The sequence below is a fragment of the Moschus berezovskii genome, chromosome 28 (genome assembly GCF_049115385.1).
Source record: "Moschus berezovskii isolate FMDL1 chromosome 28, NW_MosBer_1.0, whole genome shotgun sequence".
Classification (NCBI taxonomy): Eukaryota; Metazoa; Chordata; class Mammalia; order Artiodactyla; family Moschidae; genus Moschus; species Moschus berezovskii.
The window spans coordinates 11,974,655-12,001,100 of NC_142487.1; the positions used below are offsets into that span (position 1 = coordinate 11,974,655).

Consider the following 26,446-nt stretch of genomic DNA (forward strand, 5'->3'; position numbering starts at 1 on the left):
AAACAGATGCCCCCTTCAGGAAAAAGAACCAGAGACGAAGCCGGCACAGTGTGGGTGCTACTGGACAGAAAGATAGTATCCCGCACCCACTGCCATCAACTCACACTAGAGAAGCTTCCCTCGTTCTTCTTACAAAGACTCATTTCCCCCAAAATCAGAGGCAAGGAGGAGGAGACAGATGCATGGAGAGAAAAAAGAGCCCATAAGTTGCCTATCACCCCCTTATGTGTCTCAGGAGATGCTTGTGGGGCACAGAATACTTAGAGCCATGCGTTCTCGGGTTTCCACACAAGAAAGCAACTCTTGATCTTTGTAACAGGACAGTTTTATGATTTAAGATTTCAGGGAAATCTATTTCTTTGAGATTTCTGTTCTGTTCTAAGCTAAGGTTCTAGGATAGCACTGTCTAGTGAAATGTAATGTAAGCCACATATATATATATAACTTTAAAAATATCTAATAGCCATGTTTTAAAAAAAGATGAATTTTAACATGTTTTATTTAACTCAATATATTAAAAATATTGTCAGCTGAACACATAATATTTTTTAAATTACTGAGATCTTTTACACTCTTTCTCCCTGTATTTGTACATCTTAAATTTTAAGCAGAACTCGATTCAGACTGGCTACATCTCAACACTAAACAGACACATGGCTACAGCATGAGACATCAGGGGTTGCAGAAGGAGAAAACAGTCTGAAAATAACTACATAAAATAAACAGGTCCATACACTGATACATAAATACTACTGATGCATGGACACGCAGCCCTGGAAGTACACACACACGCATTAGTGGTTACACGCTGGGGGGTGAGGGTGAGTTAGCGAGGACTTCTACTTTGTAAATGATGTACTTTCACAGTCTCCGAATTTTCATATATTCAGTAGGTACTAACTGATTGCTGAGACCAGTTCTGTGGAAACTGAGCCCCCTGGAAGGTAACAGCCTCCCTGACCCTGAGCACCTGAAAAACAGGGGCATTTCCAATAGGCCCTGTGGAAGGAGGCAAAGGACCTGTGGGTCTGAGCAAGGATGAAGGTCAGGGACGTGATGGCCACACAGCACAGATAAACTGGGACAGAGGAAATTCCCCCGAGCCACACACCACAGGAGTCACGTCCATAAAACCCATCTCCATGGGGAAAGCAACCCTCAGAGGAGGCACATCCATGTTCTAAGTGCAGCGAGGGGCAGTGCCCTGAGGAAGAACCCATCTGGACAAGGAGCCAGGGAATGAGCGCAGCATACGGGGTCAGCACACACACTGGCACTGAAGCTGGTGGACATGCATGTTAGAGACACTCCCCATCTTGAATGCTGAGGTGGCGTCTGGGGGAGGCACTAATGTCTCGTGCGTTTAATCTTCACACACCAAGCACTTTACTGATTGAGGGCACTGAGGAACCTCACCTTTCTCTTCATTAAAAATTTTCCTTTGATGCTAAAGAGGGGGGATCTTTTAATTAAAACTTAAAATTTTAATTGATAAATATACTGTCTTGAATAGTTAAAATAATACCAATGATCACAACAAAAACGTTAGCTGATAAATAAAATTGTTCAGGAGTATTTAAATATCTGTGTAATCTATACGACACAACTACTTATACATCATTCCACAGATGGTGTGATCTGTTACAAAACAGGGCTTATTCAGAATCTTGCTCTTTTGGCCACAATCACAGAAGCTAGAGAGCACGTAAGCGGTTTTATGTAGGAGAAACAAAATCTACCTTCTTATGTAAAATTCTATATGATTGGCTCAGACAAGAAACGGGAGTCTACTGTTACTTCTGTTTCTATTTTACATTTTATGTTAGTACATAAACTAACATGTTTCTGAAAATCAGAACAAAAACACCCTCATGAGAATAAAGCTACCAACCAGAGAAAAACAACACTGTCCTGGTTCATTATATCTGCTACAAGTACTCAAGCTGCTTGCTCACTGTTGTGGCAGATGGGATAATCTATTTACAAACTAAGTATTCTTGTGTAACTCCAGGCCAGGTTTTAATGGGCCAAAAGTACCTAATTTTTCCAGTTATTTCAATGATTAAATGCTCAGACTTTCTTCTACATGAAACTTCTACTTTTTTTAATGAAACCATGTTCCCAGCTGGGCTTCTGAGAGATAAGCAAGATTTAACAAGAGGCTGAGGAGTACACCAAGAGGTGGGCACAGGCTTTTCCATCTCAGAAGCCAGCTGGACCCGCCACATTAATGTTAACACACTTCTCGGGAGGAGGGGAAAAGCCCCGTGGCTTACACAGAGGGCAGTTACCCGACAATACACGTGACACACGGTTTACCTGTATACTTGAGTCTCCCTTTATAAACTTCGCTCCTTCTATTATAGTCATGTAGGAAAATCTGAGCTGATCCGGCGTCTGAATCAGCCCCATTCGGTATTTTCTCATATTCAGTAACAGTTGTTTAATGTTAATATTGTCTCCTTTTTCTATCTGCAAGAGAGGTAAACATTATTCAAGCCTTTTGTTGTTAAGAGTCCAGAAAAGAGAAGCAGTCCAAGATAACCACTAAGGACAAGCCGGCCCAGGCTGCTTTCCCTGTCCAGGCAGCACAGCTGACACAGACCCACGGCTGACTCCAACCAACAGTCATCTCACTTGTGGTGGCCTAGCGATTGGTGATTGGTCAAAGGAAGGATTTATGCTGAGTGCTGGCTTAAGGTAAGGATAAATACACAGAGATTAGTGCCCTTCTTTATTAAGGAGTAAATCTTTTCATTGGGCGCCCCCTGCCTTCATATCTGTACACAGCAGCCTCATGTCTGTACACAGCAGTCTGTGGAAGGCAGCACCCAAGGGTGTGGAGGGGAGAGATCCATGGTGACAACACTGCAGATGATACGGCAGGCCGCTGCTGCAGCAGTCAGGCTGAATCCACTGTGCCCCTTCCCCATCCCACCCCACCCCAAGTGGAAAAGAGAACAGCTGTTGCAGTCACTTTGGGAGGGTACTGGCACACACATGATCCAGTTTTAATACTTACCATCAACAGACCAGATGCGTAAGAGTTCTTAAACACATCAAAGCTCACTTACACGTCTTAAACACATCAAAGCTCACTTACACGTAACAATCAGCTTTAGATGGAAGCACAGGGTATTAAACACAGTATTAACACAGTGACGTTTAACATACCCTAAAAGGAGGACAGGCACATGCCGGTGCCCCGGCGGGGGCTGGGAGGGCGGCTGGGGCGGCACACGACCCTCAGGCACCACAGAAACCTCAGGGGGTGATGTCAACACCACACTGACCAAGGGGCTTAGACAGTATGTGTTCCTAATACACTGATTAACTTAATTCTCACAACAGTCCTGGTACCACCACTACCCACAGTTTGTAAATAAGGAAACCAAGGCAAGAACCAATTCAATATTTATCTACCAACTGATGTCTGAAAAATACAGTGGGCGAGGGAGACAACCTATCATTTAGCTAACACGAAGCTACCAGCACAAGTCTCCTCCCAGAGCTCGAGGATTGTCGTGGTCACAGCCCCATCCACTCATCGCAAGCAAGAGGCAGCTGAAGGGATGTGAAAGAGAATTTTTGGTTTTTCTAAAAAAAGGCAGACGTTTAAGTTTGAAAAGCACAGTTCTGGGATCCTGGCATTTGAAATTAACTTCTGCCAGTGGAAACAACAAAAAGGTATAAAAGCCTGAAACGAGGTCACTTACCAGAACAAGGCAGCTGTCCACCAGAGAAAAGGTGCCCGACCGCCCGATGCCAGCACTGCAGTGGATCACCGCAGGCCCGTGCTCAGGGTTCAAGGAGCCAGATTCCCGCACTTTGAATAAGAAATTGAGAAACGAAGCTGGTGATTCAGGGACTCCAAAATCTGGCCAGGTAGTATAATGAAAGTGAGATATTGTTCTGGTTTCACCAGTCTAAAAAGTGAAAATTAAGGGGGGAAGGTTAGTTCTAAGTTTTTTCTTTTAAAAATCTACTGCAGTAAGATGTGTTTTGTGTAATGCACCATGACTTTTCATTTGGTTGTTGATAATCACACATACAAGTTTGGGAAGATTTTCTTTAGGAGAATTTGGAATATATTAATAGCTAACACTTTTGTAGCAATTACTATTTTGTAGGCACATTCTAAGCTTTTTATGTATTAACCCATATAACAATCCCATTAAAACCCATTTTCCAGATGAGAAAACTGAGGCAAGGGTTAAGTAATGCACCCAAGGTCATATGTAAGAAAACAGCAGAGCAGGACTGGAGCAGCACCTTGGTCTCCACCACTGACCTGTACCACACATGCTGCCAGGTCCTCTTAAATCACACATCACGGTGAGTGAATTCTCTATTTTTATAAATTTCTACCAGTATAATTTCACATCTTTATTGGTTTCCTGTTTAAGAATTTCAAAGTTTTGGGCCTTCCCCAGTGGCTCAGTGGTGAAGAATCTGTCTACCAATGCAGGAGATATGATACTGATCCCTGGTCTGGGAAGATCCCATATGCCATTGAGCAACTAAGCCCAGGTGCCCTAGAGCCTGTGCTCCACAAGCAAAGCCACTGAAATGAGAAGCCCACACACCACAACTAGAGAGTAGCCCCTGCTTGCAGGAACTAGAGAAAAGCCCACATAGCAACAAAGATCCAGCATACCCAAAAGTAAATAAATAAATAAAATTATTTTTTAAAACTCAAAGTTATTTTAAAAAAACAATTTCAAAGTTTTTAAAGATCCTCATTATAAGTTATCTTTCTGATTCAGCTACAAAGGCACAGAGGAACAACTCAAGAATTAAAGACACAATCTTTACATCTTTAACTGAAACTGCTCTCCTAATTGTTGTTTTCCACATGGTAACAATTCCCAATCCTAGAACTATTGACATGCCTTGGCTGCTGTGCTGATAACATGGTTTACCAACATGCTAAATGCTTCCTGTCTCATACAGCCTGCCTGGCTACTCAGCACCGCTTCCTGGATATTCCCAACAACCTTTATTTCTGCCTAACTCATTATGAAAACATCCCTCAGCTCTGCCAGCAGCCCCCATCCCCAGCAGCACTGCTCTGCCTCCTACTCCTCATTCAGAGGGAGCAGGGACCCACGAACACGTCTCTGCACAATTTTCAACCAAGGCACATGGTTCACATACATCTTCCTATAAACAGGCCTGAGGTTCCAGGAGGTGTTTTAACCCTTCCCCAGACAACCACCCTGCTGCAGTCCTCAGCCAGCACGCTGTGCTGACCACACACAGCTGGCCAGACTTGGTCCCCTAGGGCCTGAGCCAGGTTGAGGTGGACCTGCTGGAGCTCCAGGCTGGGCAGGGGTGATGCCAGGACCCTGCTCCCACGGGTGGGGCCTATATGGTGCAGTTCAACTCTGTGTCATACCTTGGCCCCAACCTAAGGTCACCCCACAATCCTGGGCGACCACTTGCTTTTCACTTGAATGATGCTGGCTCAAGATCAATGGCCTCTTTCTTTCTTCCAAATTCAGGTCACAGTGTCTGGGACACTCAAAGCCAGTTCCCAGAAATGCTCGCCACTGTTTGTATAATACAGTCTTCTACACTAATAGATTTCTGAAAATCCATCTTTTTCTTCCCCGACAGGAACAGACTAAAGAACTTCTTATAGGTTTTTGTTTTTTTTTAATTAATTAACCCCTCCTGAAACAAGACTCGCAAAACACAGCTCACAAAAATCACATTAATTCCCAAAGGGCCATGTGAAGTAACAGGAGCCACATGTTTACTGTTGTGGTATAAAAAAGCTCATGTGCACAACTGGAGGCCCCTTCCCTCATTTCATGTTGGAAAAGTGATGAGAAGGGGGAAGGGTTCCAGAGCGGGGAGAGCTCAAATAAAATTCATCTCTACAACGTGGACCCACAACTTCCGATAGGGTCCTGTTCTCTACACTGTGAACCCACGACTTCCAACAGAGCCCCCAGTTCTCTACACGTGGACCCCGCAATTTCTGACAGAATCCCAGTTCTCTACACATGGACCCCAAGTTTCCAACAGAGTGCTAGTTTTCTACACTCGGATCCCACAACTTCTGACAAAGTCCTCATCTCATACCAGTGGACTTGTCCCTTCCTCCTCCGTGGTCACCATGCCCTTGGTCCTCCTTCTGTGATGCCCAGTCCAGGCCTCCACCCCTTCTCACTACCGCCCCTCACACCAGACTCCAGCTGGTCTGCACACACCTGCCAGTCTGCACATCCCTGAACCGTTTTCTTCAGAAAACACTGCACCGTGCAAACCACCCCTGCACAAAGACGTTAGCACGCACTGTTTTTAGGGTAAAATCTCATTTACATTTTTTTTTAAGAATTCTAACTCTAGTCTTTGAATAAGATGACAAGCTCGGAGTCCATGGAGGCCAGGAAGCTGGTCTATGACCTGAATAGGGACAGACAATAGGAGCTGTGAGAGTGGGGGCGAATTGTGTGTGCCATACAGAGCCATTCAAATTCAGGTTAACTATTACTATTATCAGTTTGAAGAGGACTGTAAATATTCTAAATACTACTAAAAAATCTACAAAGCTCTGTGGCCCAGGTCCAACTTTAGGCACAGGCAGAATGTAGCAAGACTGTGTTTCTAAGACTTTCATAAGCCCAGTTTCACCATCTGTTAATGGGGTTTGAAAAAGCACTTACTTCACAGGCTCCAGTGAGGAATAAACACAACCCCCACACCAGTGAAGCCTGAAGAGACACAGGGACACTCGCTGGCGGCCTTAACCACAGCCCTAACACTTCCAATCAACTATGACCTCTCCACAATTCCAGTCTCCTCATCTGTGTTTCTGCTCCACCTGGAGAGCAGCAAATGTGTTGACCCTGTTCCCCTTGAGATCACTGTCCTAGTCCAGTCCTTAACCAGTTCCTGCAGGGCCGCTACAATGGCCATGTTAAACACGTGGTCACCGAAAGTCACTCTGGGAGTTGACCAGAAGCCCAGGTGGTGAAGAGAAGAGAGTGATACGCCAGGGGCATAGGGTCCAGTTCTAAGCAGAGGGAAGGGCGTGCCTGTGACAGGCACGGGCAGGAGAACTGGTGGGTGGATGAGTGGCAAGGGCAGGTGGGCTGGGGCTCCCACAGGGGTCGTGGAAAGGCTTCCAGAGCCTTGGGGAAGGACTCCACATTTCAGAACAAGCACTCAGGTTGGTGAACAGGGGACTCAGTGTACCCACCATAAGGACCCCAACACATTAAGTGACCGAAGCAAGAAATGGGCACAAGCTGGACGGAAGGTGCACAGGACAGACAGGAGCCTGGGGGGGCAAAGCTGGGGCAGAAGAAACAGAACTCAGCACAACACTGTCTTCCAGGAACTCAATCACCTAAAGTTGACCGAAGACAGACGGAAAACACCAAAGGGCAAGTAAACAGAAAAGCCCAAAAGGCAAGTTCGCCATGTGACCTTGGATTTTAAAAGCCCCTCAAAACTACCTCCACAGCCTAAGCCATTCAAAAGCAGAATGGACTTGGGGGCAAAAGTTCAGACTGAGCTCTCATCACGATGCTGTAAAGACTGTTGGTGCTCCACTGCTCCATCAGATGTGAGGTCCCCTCAGAGCAGGCCTGACAGGGCAGCTCTGCCCAGGTCGGTCAGGAGACTCCTCTAGAAAAGCGACCTGGTGCTCCGACCTCAGGAACAAGAGAGGGAGCTCTATTTTATCAGCACCTTCTCCCTCAGCTCACCTGTCTCCACCACCCTAGATCCTGCAGGCCCTCCCGAATCACTCCGTTCCCACGAGAGCCCTGACCCAGGGGAGCCCAGAACCTCAGGCACCATTAGAGCACTAACTCATGCAGTCACGGTGACAACCCCATGAGGCAAGCACGCCATCACCCTCGTTTTGTAGATGAGAGAACGTAGGCACAGAGATCAAGTATGGGGCTGGTCACATGGCCAGGAGCAGCAGCCAGGATTCAGGCCACATGGCTTCTGGGTCTAAATGTGACTAACGCAATCCTGTCTCATGCACTAAAATGCTACCTTATCCTTCCAACACTGCTCACTCTCACTACAGGCTGTGAAGCAGAACATCAACTGTTGCTGTTCAATTACAGTGGACTCTGAACACAGGCCAGTAAGAAACCACACGTTGCCAGCAAATGAATCGCGGGGGCTGGCCCACTCACAGGGTGGCCTCAGCTTCAGAAACTTTAGAACCAAGGCTCTTTCCACAACAATTAGACTTGGTCCCATGTCATTAGAAGTTAGGAGATCTGGAATTCAGCTAAGTAATCTATTTATGGGAAAAACCCATTAACCTAATAGATTTTTAGGTTATTTTCTTTAAGTAAGAAAAACAGGATTAGGAGTTTATCTACATTGTAGGAAGACCATGGGTCAAACTATAAACATGCCAAAATACTTCACAAGCTGATAAACAAAATACAAAAGTATTTTATTATTTCAAGTGTAATCAATTCTCAGTCAGGACAGAGAAAAACACCTATGCCAATCTCCTGCTAAATCAATTTTAATGCCACAAGCAGATGCAGTACCTAGGATACATAAATACTAAGAGAAGGTGATTCCCAGAACCATGAGAAGTTTATGGAAATGAAGTTCTGTTTCTGGGAACAAGGGCTGGACAACGAGTACCAAGTAGCAGTTGATGTATTTCAGTACAGCTTAAGATACACGCAAATGAAATCACTGGTGCAAAACACACACAGTGAGGAGATTAAGAAGGCCCCTCCCTGAATGACCTCAGAGCTGAGTTATGTTCTCATGGAAGCTGGACCCAGTCAGACGCACACAGTACACACCTATGCTTATGCCACAAAGGACAGGTGTTTTAGGAGATAACCACAAAAGATAATTCAGCATATCTAAAAAGTGTATACACCTCCCTTCTCCACAAATTTTTTTTTCTTTTGGATTAATGATCCCACATTAATACTCAATTCACTTAATACTTAACTAAAACAGTTTCTCGCTTTATAGATCTACATCCCTGAAGCCATTTCTGGGCAAACATTTTCATATTTTCTAGTTTTTCTAGTTTCTGAATGCATCTCAGAATCACTCTTAGTTCATATTTTTTCGTTATTCTAAATACAAACCAAAGGAAGCAAAGAGGTGAGTGGGAAGAGGGGGAACTATCTCGATGCTTAGACAACAACAGGAGGCTCACAACCGTGAGCCTGTTTCTCACCCAGGCACCAAGGAACGAGTCTTACATTTTTGGAAAAAATCCAAATAAATACTAATGAGGTCATACAGTAAATTTATTTCACCATTTTCACCAGCTCAATAAAGACACATTTCCATGTGACAAACCCCTCGAATTAGCAACTCTCTCCAAGCATCAAGAACAACAGCTAGCATTTCCCGGGCATGCACTCTGTACCAGTGCCTTTGCACATACCTCCTCACGTGATACCCACGTTCTCACTCAACGTCACAAATGCCAACAGGGAGGCACCACAGCCTCCCCCTAAAGACAAGGGGGGCTTGGGCAGGGATCACTGAGCAGCAGCACTGGATGTAAACCCAGGCTGCCGAATTCTAAAGCCCTCTCCCTCAATCTTCAACCAACTATAATACTGATCAGTTGCTCAGAATCCTCAGATATCAACCTGAACTTCACAATTCTTAGTTTCCAGCATTTCTTAAGAATTCTCAGACAGCCACCACATATGGGAACAAAATCTATGAGGACATGGTTATGGCTGTGAACCATTACAGGCATTGCTGCAATGAATGGGCTGCCCCAAACTTCAAATCTAAGAACAAAGAATAATCCTTAAAGTCACCACATGAAGCCGCATAGTCTGGGCACAAGCAGCCTTACCCTGGTGTTTCCTAACTGCAACAGATGGACCGTGTAATAGGACTTCACGTCCTCTGACAAGAACTTCACGCTGAAGCCCGTTTCCTTAAACAGCATCTCCCGGTCATCTTTTGTAGGCCAGTACTGTGCACATTTAACCTAAAGTTAAGAACATAGACATAATGAAACCACAAAAAGCTGGAAAGGAAAACAAACCACACACATGCTTATATATTTTTCAAGTACCCAAATCTAGGAACAGTCACACTATGTTTGATGTTTAATGTATTTTAATAAGATTGACATCTTATAAATGCAGTTTATAAAATGTTCTTATAACTTACATACTTAAAAAAACAGATATCGTGTTCATAAAATGAAAACCAAGTTGTCATTTCTAAAGCAGGATAACGTGTATTTCAACATCATACTGGTATTTACTCTATGTTTCTATAAACATAAAACTCTTGCAAGAATCGTATCTTCAAACAGTACCGAAAGGCTTTATTTTATAAGTACTTTTCATAAGCTATAACAAACCTAGACAGCATATTAAAAAGCAGAGATATCATTTTGCCAACAAAGGACCATAAAGTCAAAGCTATGGCTTTTCCAGTAGTCATGTTTGGATGTGAGAGTTGGACTATAAAGAAGACTGAGCACCACAGAATTGATGCTTTCGAACTGTGGTGCTGGAGAAGACTTTTGAGAGTCCCTTGGACAGCAAGGAGATCAAACCAAGTCAATTCTAAAGGAAATAAACCCTGAATATTCATTGGAAGAACTGTCGCTAAAGCTGAAACTCCAATACTTTGGCTACCTGATGCAACGGATCGACTTACTGGAAAAGACCCTGATGCTGGGAAAGACTGAGGGCAGGAGGAGAAGGGGGTGATAGAGGATGAGATGGTTGGATGTCATCACTGACTCAAAAGGCATAAATTTGAGCAAACTCTGGGAGACAGCGAAGGACAGAAAAGCCTAGTGTGCTGCAGTCTATGAGGTAGCAAAGAATTGGACATGACTTAACAACTGAACAACAACATTTTCCATAAATACCTGTTAATCTTCTACTAAATACTATATATCTAGAGATAACATTGCATACTTACATACTAAAAGTCAAGGGAAACAATCAGAAGATAAGCCCCCTTTACCTAGAACGTTTTGGCAGAACTAATGATGTGGAATTAACATTTTGTGACAATAAAAGCATCTCCCCAAAAGCCAAACTGTGAGGCCAGCAGGCTGTGGTGAGGTGAGCTAGAACCACTTCATTGGGAAAAACACGAGGAAAACATCCCTGTAAAATATAGTCGTTTCTCCTTTTCAGATACCACAAACAGCTACAAATAACAATCAATAGAAATACTTCCAAAACAAATGAATGCTATGAGCGAAAACTTCAAAAGCTGCTAAAAGACATTAAAAAAAACAAAATGACACAAGAAGTGAAAGAGCATAAATTATAACAACTCACAAATGACGTGCCAGAAGAGAGAAAAGAATCAAAAGTAACAGAACACATCATTTCATAAACAAAGACTAATTGATTAAAGGGAACAGGGCTGTGAATAAACACAACAGATGATGCCTTAAGAGAAAAAGGACATTTTTAAAATAAAAAAGAAATAAAGAGAGACCAGTAGGCAATGAAAATCTAACACATATGTGTAACAGAAGGCCCCGGGAGAAGAACAATAAGGCAAGCAGGGAACAGAATAAATGTCAACAAGTATAATTCAATAAAAATTTTTCTTTAAAAGAAAGAAAAAATGCCTGAAATCACATAAGGAAATAGCACACTATGTCCCTGGATAAACTGACCCAGAATGACCAGGACAGACACATTTTAGTACAATCAATGGGATCTGAAGAAAAAAAAATCCTTTGGGTAAAAGAATAAGTAACTAATAAAGGAAATAAGAGTAAGATGTGCCTGTGTGACAGGAACATGCCAGAAGGAAATGGGTAATACCGTCAAGTTGCTCAAAAAGCAAATGTGAGCCAGAGATTTTATATTCTGCCAAACAGACTCTTCAGCATCAAGCCAGCAGAGGTACTGTCATCAACACACAAGAAACTGGGACCAGGGCACCCATCCTCAGGATCCTGAGTGTGAGCTACACACAGAGCAATCTGAGAGACTCAATGACAGAAGCATATTTACAAAAAAGGGACTTAAGAGAGACTAAAACATGCGGTAAACTCTGATGATGGAGGTAAAGCACAACTTGACAAAAAGAGGATAACAGAAAACATTTTAAACTGTTTTCAGTAGTTATTTTAGTGATGGACTTGATATTGTTATTACAAGTACTTTCTGTGTGCAATATGGGACAGAGTAAATGAGTGTAAGACATTCAACATCACTAGTGTCTCTGAGAACCAGAATTCATGGTGAATCAACCCTACAGTCCTAAGTATCATATATCAGAATATCAGTACCACAAAAAAAAAAAAAAGAGGAAGAAGCATCAGTATCAGTACAAACATTAGTGTTATCTTAACATACAAACATAATTTTCCTTAACTGTTCACTGAAAAGACCAACCCAGTAAGAACAAAGATTACTATTTTTGCTGTGATCTTGAAATACCAATGCTCACCAAAAGAAACCAAGGCTTCGACTTGCACAGGAAAGCACAAGATAAGCCTGCAACAGGGAGTCCTTCCAGACATCAAAGGAGCTAGTAAGACTCTTTGGTTTTTGTTAAAAGAACTCAGGGCCCAACCCGAAAAGCTTCCTCTGGCCAACAAAGGGACAATTTGACTACAACTAAGAGTAACAACGGGCTTCCCAGGTGGCTCAGTGGTAAAGAATCCGTCTGCCAAGCAGGAGGCGCCGATTCTATCCCTGCATCGATTCCTCGAGATCCCCTGAGGAAGGCATGGTAACCCAGTCTAGTATTCTTGCCTGGGAAATCCCATGGACAGAGTAGCCTGGCAGGCTACAGCACATGGGGCTGCAAAAGAGTTGGACACGACTTTAGTGACTGAACAACAAGGATAATAACTGCCATGGAGTGAACTGAATCAAGGTGTTTAATAAACTCATGACTTCTCAGCACTGACCCCCTCCCGCCCCCACACCAAGAAAACCTAAGTGGTGACATACTGAGGATACACGGGAATCAACTTCTTTTGAAAACTGCTTTTCCTACATCAAGGTGGTAGGTAACTAGAGCGGGAGGCTTTTTTTTTTTAATAGAAGAATTTCAACCAAAACTCAAGAAGAAACAATAAAGCTGGAATATCACTATAACACTAATTAACTAAGGAACTAAACACTAACCAGCAGCAGCTACTGACATCATTATGCTGACAAACAGGGTATCACCACACACGAGGTGACCTCAACAATCAAACCTGACTCTTACTGAACATCTGGATGAAGGTGATTTCTTATTGCTGGTGGCAATCTTCTCTTTTTATTACTTATTCTGCAGAATGAGAGATGAAACCCATAATCCTCCAGCTGACAATGATGCTCAAATGTCCCAACAACAGCACCCGCATCACTTGGGTCTGTGGGTCACCGTGGAAGCATGAAAACCACCGCAGAGACTATGCTGACACTGCAGGACACCATGATGTGACAACAGCACTGCAGATTGAAGCAGACTAGAAGCACCTTCACTACCGCTGAAAACCGGCAGCTACTAATTTAGAAAAAAGGAAGAATTCGGGATCCAAAGGAGCAGAAAAGCCTGAGATCTCAGGGTTGGAAGAGATATGACAGATAACACTTTCTAATTTGCATGTTTGACAGAAGAGGACCCTCAAGCCACAGAAGCTGAAGACTTAACCACTGTCACACCACTAATTAGCACTGGATTTTAAACTGCACCTCAAATATCAATAAATCTATACATATCAATACTCACTACCTCCTGACATAAGAGCCAATGGTAGTTTATAAAGGTTTTAGAAACCTGTCACTTCAATTCTTCATAAAATTTCCAAGATTCTGTTAATAATAAATTATAAAGATTCTGATAAAGCCTACAAATTCCAAAGATCTAAGTACCACAACTGGCCAGTACTAACTCCATTATACTTATGTTTGGAGGGCAGTGGTCCACAGTTGTTATTTAAATATTTAAGGTAATAAAGGAAAATGATAAGTTAGTTCTGGTCAGAATCACCCTGACTCTAGCTTTTAGTAATTAAAGGCTAAAAGTAATGCATGATTATCCCAAAAGAAATAAGAAAATATTTGTAAGTTAACAATCACAGACTGTACAGTAAGTTGTAAATACCAAGTATTACTCACCGATTCTTTCTCCACAATTCGGTTTAGCATGACAACTGCTTTGGTCTTTTGCTGCCAAACCATGAGCCAGAAATGACAACCTGTATTAGGAAGTGGACCCTGTAAGACAGAGAAGAAACAGCAGTTGAGAGGAGGGAGGACTGACACTCCAAGGATATGCCTTCTAGGAAGCTTCTCATCTGAGAACAGGGGATCGGATCACAGAATGTCAATCCAGACTCTAAACCCACCTGAACTAAAAACAGGTCTCTGTTAGTTGGATTACTAATTATCAACGATCAAAACTGACTTTTATTTACTCAGGCAGAAAAGAAAAATTTACAGGTTGTCAGGTGGCTCTCTGAGTTGAGGGACGGAGAACCAGGCTTGGGCAGGAAAAAAGGTCAAGACAAGATTTGGTCCCAAGGGGTGCGGACTTGAGGCAGCACTCCCGACCAGTCCCCACTGTCACCCTTTGAGGGCACTGCCATCCTAAGGTGGCTGCAGTGTGTGCAGGTTAACAGGTTTGACTGTACCTTGAGTAACTCAACAAGCAGTCACCTGAGAGATGCCGGGGCTGGGTCTGCCTGGAGCTTCAGCTCCAACAGAAGACAAGGCCATTCAAGTGGTGCTGCGCTAAAAGCAGCTTCAGGGCCATTGTATCCCAGCTCTGTAGTGGATGTTCTGGAAATATCATGTGAGTTAATAAACTCCATGCTATCAGTTATACCAATGCTAGAAGGGACAAAGAACCCTGAAGAGCTGCACCCTCAGGTTTGAGGAGCTGTTCCCCTTACTGAGTGCATATTGTTCAAAGTTTGAGCTACTTCCAAAACCACACAGTGCAAAGATAAAAACAGCCATGAGAAGAGCCCCAGAAAAACGAATGCCTTCTCTTTCATCTAAAAAAATGGATGGATCAGGTCTCCAATGAAGTCACTGCTTAGTGTGTGTACACACACACACACACATTCTAGAGTGGTTCTAAAAGGGAAGAGGGGTTCTCAGCTCTTCCACTTACCAGCAATACAACCTAATATAACTTCTACAAAATGGACATCTATACCAAGGGATCAGCTGCTGCTGCTGCTGAGTCACTTCAGTCGTGTCCGACTCTGTGTGACCCCCTAGACGGAAGCCCACCAGGCTCCCCCGTCCCTGGGATTCTCCAGGCAAGAACACTGGAGTGGGTTGCCATTTCCAGGTATACATTTTTAATTTTCAAAAACTCAGAGGAAAAGGATGACAAAAATTATAAGCAACAAAGGACAAGCAGAACAACTGCAGTTTCAATAAACATTCAGTGTCTCTGGTTTTTGCTGTTCTTTGAAATATTTTGTGTGCATGTTCTCTGTCCCAAGGTACTAGGGACAAAGGCAAAAGCAGTCCCAGCTGTCATAGAGCTTACGTCAGAGGTGAAAAACAGAAACACACCCAGCCCCAGCAGAGTGAGGGCTGAGCCTTGGAATGCAGGAGCAGGAAGGGTACCAGGGCAGAGCCTTAAAAACGAGGAGGTGCTGACACAGCGAGGGGAGAAGGGAGGGATCAGGTCCATTCCCAGTGTCAGGGCACTTCTGGGAAAGAAGGTGACACAGAGAACCCACAGGAAACCACACCTGCCAAGTGAGAGGTGCTCGACTCCAGGAAATAGTCAACGATCTCTTCTTTACAGAATGAAGGAATATGACCAGATTGGTACAATGCAAAAATTTCTCTAGAGGAATTGTTAAAGATGAACTAGAAATGAGGGACTGGTGGCAAAGAAATAAGTTGAGAAGCCACTACATTGGTGTAGATGAAAGAGAGCTCCAGAGACGGGCAGGGCAGCAGGAAACAGGAGAGAATTTGACAGATGAAAAGGACAGCTTTAACCCAGATGACAAAAACAGGACGGGGGCTAGCTTACTGTAAAAGAAAGAAGGAAAAGAAAAGAAGAGTTTGACACAGAAAAGGAAGAATTTGTGACCATCAAGTGGTCCTGTGGGTAAATGCTGAAAGCTCTGGGGCAGGGGGTAGGGGGCACTCAAAATAATCTAAAGCTGAAGACAAGCTAGTGAGTCCACTAGAATGAGGGAAGAGGGCCTGGGTCAGGACACAAAGGAAAGCCCAAATGGACAGGAGATTTAAACTAGGGTATTAGTTGGGTGTTTTCTTTTTCACGAAGAGATTTACAATGCTTTATAGAAGGATTATTACTATCATTACTACTATAATAAAAAGCAGTAACAATGCCACAATGAACACTCCATGGAGTACTCACCAAAGTACCTGGCACTACATGAGTTTTTATTAGCACTATTCTATAGATCACAGAGATACATATTGATAACATACACTCTTGACTCCTGAACAACAGGGGTTTGAACTACAGGGGTCCAGACACAGACAGATTTTTCAATAAATACACAGTCAGCCCTTTGAGCTGGTGATGGACAGGGAGGCCTGGCGTGCTATGATTCATGGGGTCGCAAAGAGTCAGACACAACTGAGCGACTGAACTGAACTGAACTGAATGCATCCTCAGGATCAACAAACTCAGATGGCAAACTTAATACATGATAGTGACTCAATGAATCTGTGTATGTGGGGCCAGGACAGAAGGGACAATGATGGGACATGAGCACCCGGGGGCTTTGGCATTGCAGAGGGTCCTGGAAGCAAACCCCACAGTGGTGCGGGATGATGCTGCACCTTGGGGAACTGAGGAATGAATCCAAGGGCATATCACAATTTCAGGGCAGCAGATCTGAATAATTAAAAGCAGAACCATGCAGCCTATGGAGACTGTGTGGCCTCACCCTACTTGTTGTATGAACTTAGTAAAGTTATTTGATGTTCCTTTGTCTCTTTAGATGACTCCTCATGTTAACATAAAGATAATAAGAGTATTTACCACAAAGGGTTACCCTAAGGCTTAAGTTATGTAAAATATGTAAAATATAGAAAAATGTTAAAAATTGCAAGCTGTTACTATTTACAACAGTCAAGACATGGAAGCCATCTAAGTGTCCATCCACAGAGGAATGATTAAAGAAGATGTGTGATACACATATATAAAGAAGATCTGTGGTACATATATACAATAGAATATTGGTCAGCCATAAATAAATAATGAAATAATGCCATCTGCAGCAACGTGAATGGACCTAGAGATTATCAGTCTAAGTAATTCAAAGACAAATATATGATATCATTTATATGTGGATTCTAGACTATGATACAAAAGAATTTACTTACAAAACAGAAACAGATTCGCAGACATAGAAGGTAAGCATACTTTCGGTTACCAAAGGGGAAATGGGAGGAGGGGTAAATTAGGAGTTTGGGATTAACAGATACACACTACCATATATAAAGTAAACAACAAGAATTTACTGTGTAGCTCAGGGAAATATATTCAACATCTTATAATAAACTACAATGGAAAAGAATCTGAAAAAGAATATACACAGATGTATGCATGTATACATGTATAACTGAATCACTTTGCTGCATACTAGTATCTAACACAGTATGGTAAGTCAACTGTAGTTCAGTAAAAAATAAATAAAAGATTGCTCAGTTCGGTTCAGTCGCTCAGTTGTGTCCGACTCTGCAACCCCATGAATCACAGCACGCCAGGCCTCCCTGTCTATCACCAACTCCTGGAGTTCACTCAAATTCATGTCCATCAAGTCAGTGATGCTATCCAGCCGTCTCATTCTCTGTAATTTTACTTCCCTCTAGGATGTGAAGTTCATACCAGCAGTTTTATGAATGGCTGTTTCATTCACAGAATGCCACCACAAAGCAGGCATTCAAAGCTTTCCTGGATGAACCAACAGGATTCAAGCACAGAAACCATGAGTCCAGAGTCTAGCCTCTTTCTTAAGAAACAAAGGTTCAAAATATGGTTCCAGAGAGTTGAAGTGGTGAGTACAGACTGGGTGGGGGCGAAACCTGAATCAGAATCTTGAGATTATATTTTTAGAGACTAAGATGAGAAAGAGGAAAGGATAAACAAGACTGAAAAAAAGATAAAAATAAGAAAGGGTGTGATAAGGAATCTAGGGTAATTTTTTTTTTCTATTTTTAACATTATGGTTTTTAAAAACAGAAATTTTAACTCTAAAACTATTAAAAACATCATGAATGCACATAAGAAAAACTTAAAATATAACAGAAAATGGCAAAGTGAATTCTGTATTTTTTTCGTAATTCCCAGAAGCAATCGGTACTAATAGCATGTGTATAATTTATTTAGCCAACTCCTTACAGACTGTTTCCGTCCTACTATTTTTGGTCCTGTGCTATTAAGTTATAACAAATACTCTCACATTTACCTTCATGTCTTTATATTAGACCTCTGAGTACTATAAACTTTTAAATCTGTTGTTCTGAAAGGTGAGAAGTTGTATCTGATTGCTGGTTTAAATTTAGAAAACTTGAGCATCTTTTCTATATATATTGTCTACCTCTACTTCCCTGCTGTGAACTGTGAATTTATGTTCCTTGCCAGTTTTTTTCATAGATTTTCTTTTTGTTTTTGACTTACAGGAGCTGCTTTATGCCAAGTAAAAAAGAGTAATTAATTTTTGTTTCCTGTGAATTATAGACAGCCTAACAGTTGATATTTACATTCATCTGAATATCTTACCATTTTCAACAGTTTTCACTTTCAGTAACAGGTTATTCTGATCTGAAATGGGTTCTTTAAAAATCTCAAACATTACAAGTATACAGTTTATCTTTTTTTCAATTTAATTATAGTTGATTTACAATACTGTGTTACAGGTATACAACAAAGTGATTCAGTTACATATATATATATTTTTCAGACTACTTTCCACTATAGGTTATAACAAGATACTTAACAATACAGTTTATCTTTGGAATAATTAAAATTCACTAACTGGGAAATGGCAGCACTGTTAATTAAATCTGTTATCTGATAAACAAAGGGTAGCTGGTGTGGATAAACCCAAGTCATTTCTGCTATCTCAGAGTGAAAGAACATTGCCAATGGAGCACGGGTGCAGCCAGTGTGTTGAGAAAGGAGGCTCAAGGGGCCAGTGGGCTCTCAGGCCACCCCATCAGTGGTCCAGGCACCCGGCTCACACCCTCACCTAACACTCAAGACTTGTCCATACTGAAAATACACACCAGGCCAGGGCAGAGAAGAGTTTTCACGGGGCCTCTGCGACTGAGTGACTGAACTGAACTGAACTGGTTCTGATTCAAGTGAAGAGAAGCAGAAGGAACAAAGTAGCCACCAACCAAGACTTTGTACCAAACTTACAGTAAGGAGGACAGCTGGCCAGAAAAGAACCAGCTGGCCAGACCTCATGAACAACTTTCCTGCAGAGAACGTGTAACAATAACAATTGCTTTTATCTTAAATATACACAGCTATAAAACATTATATTACCATTCATTACAAAACAACAGAAAAACCTGAAACAGCCATTTCATCGCCAAAAGAAGTCAGGACACACTTTCTGCTCCATCCTAAAACAGACCCCAGGAATGGCAGTCAGGCCTCCACTCCATGCCACTCCACTTGCCTGGGTTAAGATGTAGCTCCTCTGTGCCTCCTCTATGTCAACTAAGCTGGCATTGATATAATCATTTTCAGCATTCTGCAGTTTAACACGACTGTGATCATCTGAAACAGAAAATGATACTGTCATTTCAAACTTGCATTTCTTTTTTATTTGAATATTAATTTTCTGGGTATTTCTAAAATGACAAAAAAACAAAGAAAAATAAATTAGCATCACAACTGAGTCAAATCCCAAATTATTCCTTTTTTTTTTAAAGTTAGTGCAAAGATGAAATCCTTTCCTTTGTTACTATGTGTTAGAAGGAAGTGCTGCTGTTGGTGGTAGATTAGCTGCTGTTTAAGCAGAAAAACTGATCAAAGAGTAAAACATAGTTAAAGGAATAAAGTACCAATCTTCCCAAAAGAAAAAGGATAGTTAAGAGTCCTGGTGCTTAAGAACTAACAAGTTTTCCTACAAAAATCAATGGCCTCCAAAAAATAAGACCGGACAGATCCCACCATAACATTTTCTTCCTGCCTTAACAGATCTGCATTCAGCTATATTTCAATAATTTTTATGCTTTTGAACTGTGGTGTTGGAGAAGACTCTTGAGAGTCCCTTGGACTGCAAGGAGGTAAAACCAGTCAATCCTAAAGGAAATCAGTCCTGAATATTCAGTGGAAGAACTAATGCTGAAGCTGAAACTCCAATACTTTGGCCACCTGATGTGAAGAACTGACTCACTGGAAAAGACCCTGATGCTGGGAAAGATTGAAGGCAGGAGAAGGGGATGACAGAGGATGAGATATTGGATGGCATCACTGACTCGATGGACATGAGTTTGAGCAAGCTCAGGGAGTTGGTGATGCACTGGGAAGTGCTGCAGTCCATGGGGTCACAGAGTTGGACATGACTGAGTGACTGAACTGAACTGATTAGATTAAGTGCTAAGCTATATTTAACACACTTGGAATATTCCAATTCTGTAACAGACAAGTAAAAGTGCTTCATTACTTAGGCTGTGTCATATACTTCTAGTTTTTAAATGTGAAGATCTCACAGATTTAGAATTTGTGCTAATGTAAACTCCAGGAGTTGGTGATGGACAGGGAGGCCTGGCGTGCTGTGATTCATGGGGTCACAAAGAGTCGGACACGACTGAGTGACTGAACTGAACTGAACTGAAACAGATGGAGCACAGAACTTTACCTTCTATCACTATGGTAGGAGGGAAGATGCTAAGAGAGGAAGAATGCATGTAACAACAGGATTAGCATTCACCTGGAATATTAAATACACGCCTGGCAGAGTCACAGGACTGAATTACAACCTACACGCATCTTTGATGTCTAGCTGGAGAATACCTTGTGGTATAAACTGTGCCCCTCAAGGAAATACTAAATAACCATTCTCTTCCCCACTCTTAAACTAAAAGAGTTGTTCACATTATCTCCATATGAAAGAAAATGTTAAACAGTTTTAGTTTCACGCATAATTTATACGAAATGTTTCTGCTGGACTGAACCCAAGACCTCTGTAAATATTACATGTCATTGGCCAACAGGAAAAGCGAAGATCTTGTTATAGTAAATCACTTATACTAGTGTTCTCGGAAAGATGATGTCAACAGTCACATTTTTTTTTAAACAGTCACTTCTTTTTTACAACAGAAAAACTCAACTTCTTTGTTGAGAGAGAGTACAAAGTTCAGCTATATAATTAACAAAATAAAGTCCATATGCCTTCCAGATAACACCAATCAGAAGAACAGAACAATGCATCCCTAAAATTCAAATTCCGCTAAAATATAATCCCAAAGGAATGTGTTTCCTCATGTTGTAATCACAGCAAGAACACAAACGGAGACTAATCTTATCTATTGCACAAGTGAAGAAACAATCTGCAAAAGCAAGAATCCATAAACGCCAAGTGTCCCCTCAAAGGAAGTTCCAGCAGGTCATCCAGACCCTTCCATAAGCCAAGAGAAAGACTTCAGGGGGGGTTTTCAGGACATCTGACCCCTGGCTTCTGGACTCTGCACTGGATTCACTGTTATTTTCCCTCCTGCATTACTCTACACCTGGTGTCACTCCAGGTCATTAAATACAAGAGTCACATACCCCGAGAAGCACAGATGGGTTCCCCAGAGCCCCGGTTCTGATTGGTGGGGAGCAGCAGGACACTACAGAAACGGCACCCCAGAAAGGAAGGAAATCCTTGGCAAACTCTAGCCATTTAGAACTGGCTGCAAGTGTTGGTTGAACCTATGTTTTTGCCTCAGGACTAATTAAAAAAAACAAAACACTATACTTACATCATTTTAATTCTTCTGTTCCACTAAAAAGGATTTTTAAATAAAAAATGAAACTCATGTAACTTTTTGATTCAGAAGAGAATCTGTGCAGAGAAAAAAACATAAGTTTCTTGTGTTAAATTAACACTGTCTACAAAGTATACACATTTCAGGAAGTGAAACTATCAAAGCCTTTTTATAAGGAATTGTAACTATGATTTATATATTCTCTAGCAATGGTAACAAAGACAAAGCCTCTTCTCACCTGAAGACTCACTCACCATGTGGTCTGAAATATGTGAGGGTGACACAGGTCCCCTTAAAGCCCGGGGTCAATGTCTCCTCTCCCTGCCTAGGGACCTCTGAGATGAGACTATCAGAAGCCAGAGTCCACGGACTTCCTGGGGGTAAAGCAGCTAAGACTCCACACTCCCTAAGCAGGGTTTGAACCAGTTTCAATCCTGGTTGCGTGATCAGATCCCACATGCCGAAACTAAGACCCAGTGCAGCCAAATAAATATACATTAAAAACAAGCAAAACAAAACTAAACATCCAAAACAATAGAGACCCATAGCTTCGGAGCATCAGCAAGGGGCAAGCCCACAGCACCTCCTCCTCATTCTAAGTGTACTTGGAGGGTTACTCCCTCTACCCAGTCACGTACAGGATCCAGCAAAGGGAGAAAATGAACATGATTCAAACTGTGCTGCATGAGAGGCCACAAAAGCAACCAAACCACACTGCACAGGAAATCTGATTTCTCAACATCTAACACCACCAGCAGCAGGACGACCAAGAACACACACTTTCCTGCACAGTGGCATCATCGTGGGGGACAAAGAAACGCACGCCCCACAGAACCACGGCCCTGCAGTTAGATTAGGCAAACTTCCGATGAAGAGTCCCCAGGCTTCCCACCTCACAGTCTGTTTTCTGAGAAATGGTTCCATCTGTCAAGAAATGACTGGCTCAAGCTGCCTGAGCTGACAACACAAATCAGCTTCCTCTTTCAATACTGCCACAATGAGTTCTTTCTCCCACCCTACCCACCTCCCCACCCACAGTTTCACCCTTTTTCATTACTGTAAAGACATCTCCTTCTGGAAAGTCTTCCAGGTCAAGCAGGAAGGGCTCACATTTATGCCAAGGCAGAGATCAGGAATAATTAACAAGGCAGAAGACCGATCTCCCCACAAGTCAGGCTCCATTCTCAACCGGGGGGTAGGGTGGCGGCCTACGTTTCCAATACTGATTTCCATACTGCATGGCAATTCCCTGCAAATGAGGCAAGCATCTGACAATGTCAGCCCCCTTCAACCCTACAAGGAGAATGCTGTGTGCTGTGCTTAGTCGCTCAGTCGTGTCCCATTCTTCAAGACCCCATTCCAGGCAAGAATGCTGGAGTGGGTTGCCATGCCCTCTTCCAGGGATCTTCCCAACCCAGGGATCAAACCCAGGTCCCCCACATTGCAGGTGGATTCTTTACTGTCTAAGCCACCAGGGAAGCCCAAGAATACTGGAGTGGTTCTCCTTCGCCAGGAGAACTTCCCGACCCAGAAATCAAACTGAGGTCTCCTGTACTGTAGGTGGATTCTTTACTAGCTGAGCTACCAGGGAAGCCCACAAGGAGAATTCTGGAAGACAAATAATATGAACTTTCCCTCATGAATCAAGCAGTGAACCAAAGCAGTTCAGTTGTTTCCTCTGCCAAAAAAAAAAACAAAACAACCCTGCTGGCTGAATGGTTCCTTCTCTGACGATATAACCAACCACAGTCTGGGTAGGACCCACAGGATACACCTGAGCAGCTCACTTCCTCCACCCCCAGCTTCCAAGCTGAGCTGTGAGCATTTCAGTCTCCATCACACCCTAGAGAAACAGCAGCAGAGGCCCAGAGGTGCCCTTGAGCCCCCTACCCTTGCACTGCCTCCCACCCTGCTCCCTGCCTCCACTTCCTGCGCGCGCGCACACACACACACACACACACACACACCCTCCTGAACACCTGGCTCAGGACTTCTCCTCTCGTGGAAGGCCCCCGCCTGCATCCCCTCACCAGACAATCTGCTCTCTATACTGACCACCTTGCACACCCCTCAAAACATACGCTGGGAGCCAGACAACTGGAACAGAGACACTACGTGTTCCACAGCCTCCAACCAGAGGCCAGCTGCCCACACGTGTCCATCTCTCCATCTGCCGTGACTTCAAGTTCCTAAACTTGACAGAACAGTGTTAACTGAACATTCTGCCTCCACACACCCCCAAATTGAAAAGGGCTCTTGAATCCACCCCAGAGTCTCTGGGATGGAAACAGGACTTGGGAGGTGTCCTCACAAAATGGGTGAGGTTCCCACTGCAGCTCGATCATGGACACCATCCCCCTCCAACACCACACAGGGGTCTGGCACAGTCATGAGCAGCTCACCACTACCCCTGAAACTCGAACTTCTCAGAGAAAGAGCCTCAAGGTTGGAAGGGAAAGGAAGCCAGGGAACGAACATCTTCCCTTTCCACCCACAAACCCAAAAGCACCCTGCAAACCTCTCAGGACAGGTATGCATGCCCCAGCCCCTGGAGCCCATCCATATTCCCCAGAGTTCACCTGCTCAGAAAGGGGACAGCAATGAACAAAACAAGTAAGTTACATGTCACACAGCAATAAATCCTCTGGGAAAAGAGCCCCATAAAAGGGAGCTGCGTTGGGGGTGGGGGGTGGGGGCACTGGGAGTCTGAACAGGGTGGTCAAAGGGGGCCTCACCATGCACTGACACTTCAGCAGAGACTTGAAGGGGGTCTGTCACATGAATATCTGGGTTGAGAGTATGCCAAGCACAGGGTCCAAAGACTTTACAACAGGTACGGGCCCCTCGTCCAGGGAAACAAGAGACTGTGTCACCAGCCCCAAGAACAAAGGGAAGAGGAGCCCCTGCAACTCAGGTTCAGAGTTGAGAAATCCTGAACTGATTCATTAGCCTCAACTCCTGAATCCAACTATCACAGAAAGGGAAATCTACTTCCCTCTTCTTGTAGCGACTACCAGGCACGGTAACTGAACAATCTAGGCTGGCAAGTGCTCAAGCATTGTTTATACAATAAACTCCATAAAATGTTCATATTCAAATTGCTAAGTTGTGGTGGAATCTTTTTAGAATGACATATCACTATTCAGTTACTCAGACGTATCTGATTCTTCATGACCCCATGGACTGCAGCACTTGCCTGTCCATCACCAACTCCTGGAGCTTGCTCAAACTCATGTCCATTGAGTTGGTGATCCCATCCAATCATCACATCTTCTGTTATCCCCTTCTCCTCCTGCCTTCAATCTTTCCAACATCAGGGTCTTTTCCAGTGAGTTAGTTCTTCACATCAGGTGGCCAAAGTATTGGAGTTTCAGCTTTAGCATCAGTCCTTCCAAGGAATATTCAGGATTGATTTCCTTTAGGATGGACTGGTTGGAACTCCTTGCAGTCCAAGGGACTCTCAAGAGTCTTCTCCTACACCACAGTTCAAAAGCATCAATTCTTTGGCACTCAGCTTTCTTTATGGTCCAACTCTCACATCCATACATGACTACTAGGAAAACCACAGCTTTGACTAGACGGATCTTTGTTGGCAAAGTAATGTCTCTGCTTTTTAGTATGCTGTCTAGGTTGGTCAGAGCTTTTCTTCCAAGGAGTAAGCGTCTTTTAATTTCATGGCTGCAGTCACCATCTGCAGTGATTTTGAAGCCCAAGAAAATAAAGTCTGTCACTGTTTCCACTGTCCCCCCATCTATTTGCCATGAAGGGACCGGATGCCATGATTTTAGTTTTCTGAATGCTGAGTTTTAAGCCAGCTTTTTCATTGTCCTCTTTCACTTTCATCAAGAGGCTCTTTAGTTCTTCTTTGCTTTCTGCTGTAAGGGTGGAATCATCTGCACATCTGAGGTTATTGATATTTCTCTCTGCAATCACGATTCCAATTTGTGCTTCATCTAGCCCGGCATTTCGCATGATGTACTTTGCACAGAAGTTAAATAGCAGGGTGACAATATACAGCCTTGACGTAACCCTTTCCCAATTTGGAACCAATCGGTTGTTCCATGTCCAGTTCTAACTGCTGCTTTTTGACCTGCATACAGATTTCTGAGGAGGCAGGTAAGGTGGTCAGGTATTCACATCTCTAAGAATTTTCCAGAGTTTGTTGTGATCCACACAGTCAAAGGCTTTGGTGTAGTCAATAAAGCAGAGTAGATGTTTTTCTGGAACTCTCTTGCTTTTTCAATGATCCAACGGATGTTGGCAATTTGATCTCTGGTTCCTCTGCCTTTTCTAAATCCAGTTGGAACATCTGCAAGTTCACGGCTCATGTACTGTTGAAGCTTGGCTTGGAGAATTTTGAGCATTTCTCTGCTAGCGTGCGAGCTGAGTGCAACTGTGCAGTAGCTTGAACATTCTTTGGCATTGCCTTTCTTTGGGACTGGAATGAAAACTGACCTTTTCCAGTCCAGATCACTATTAAACCTCACTAAACATCAGCAGGTGAAACTATAACTGACTTGAGAAGTGAAGTAACTCAGCAA

At 43.0% G+C, this 26,446-nt stretch overlaps 1 protein-coding gene across 4 annotated transcripts in view; it reads right to left on the reverse strand.

The window, feature by feature from the left end:
* The window catches only part of PTPN2 (protein tyrosine phosphatase non-receptor type 2), a 65,959-nt gene that overhangs the window by 14,172 nt on the left and 25,341 nt on the right, over positions 1-26,446 (reverse strand). For 3 of the 4 annotated variants that reach the window (XM_055417250.2, XM_055417251.2, XM_055417249.2), the window contains exons 3-7: positions 19,607-19,707; positions 14,085-14,183; positions 9,830-9,967; positions 3,717-3,926; positions 2,320-2,472 (exon numbers count right to left, since the gene is read on the reverse strand). In XM_055417250.2, the coding sequence (XP_055273225.2) occupies positions 2,320-2,472; positions 3,717-3,926; positions 9,830-9,967; positions 14,085-14,183; positions 19,607-19,707 (701 nt within the window). The remainder of the gene's footprint in view (positions 1-2,319; positions 2,473-3,716; positions 3,927-9,829; positions 9,968-14,084; positions 14,184-19,606; positions 19,708-26,446) is intronic. The other variant, XM_055417252.2, reaches the window with a different exon arrangement.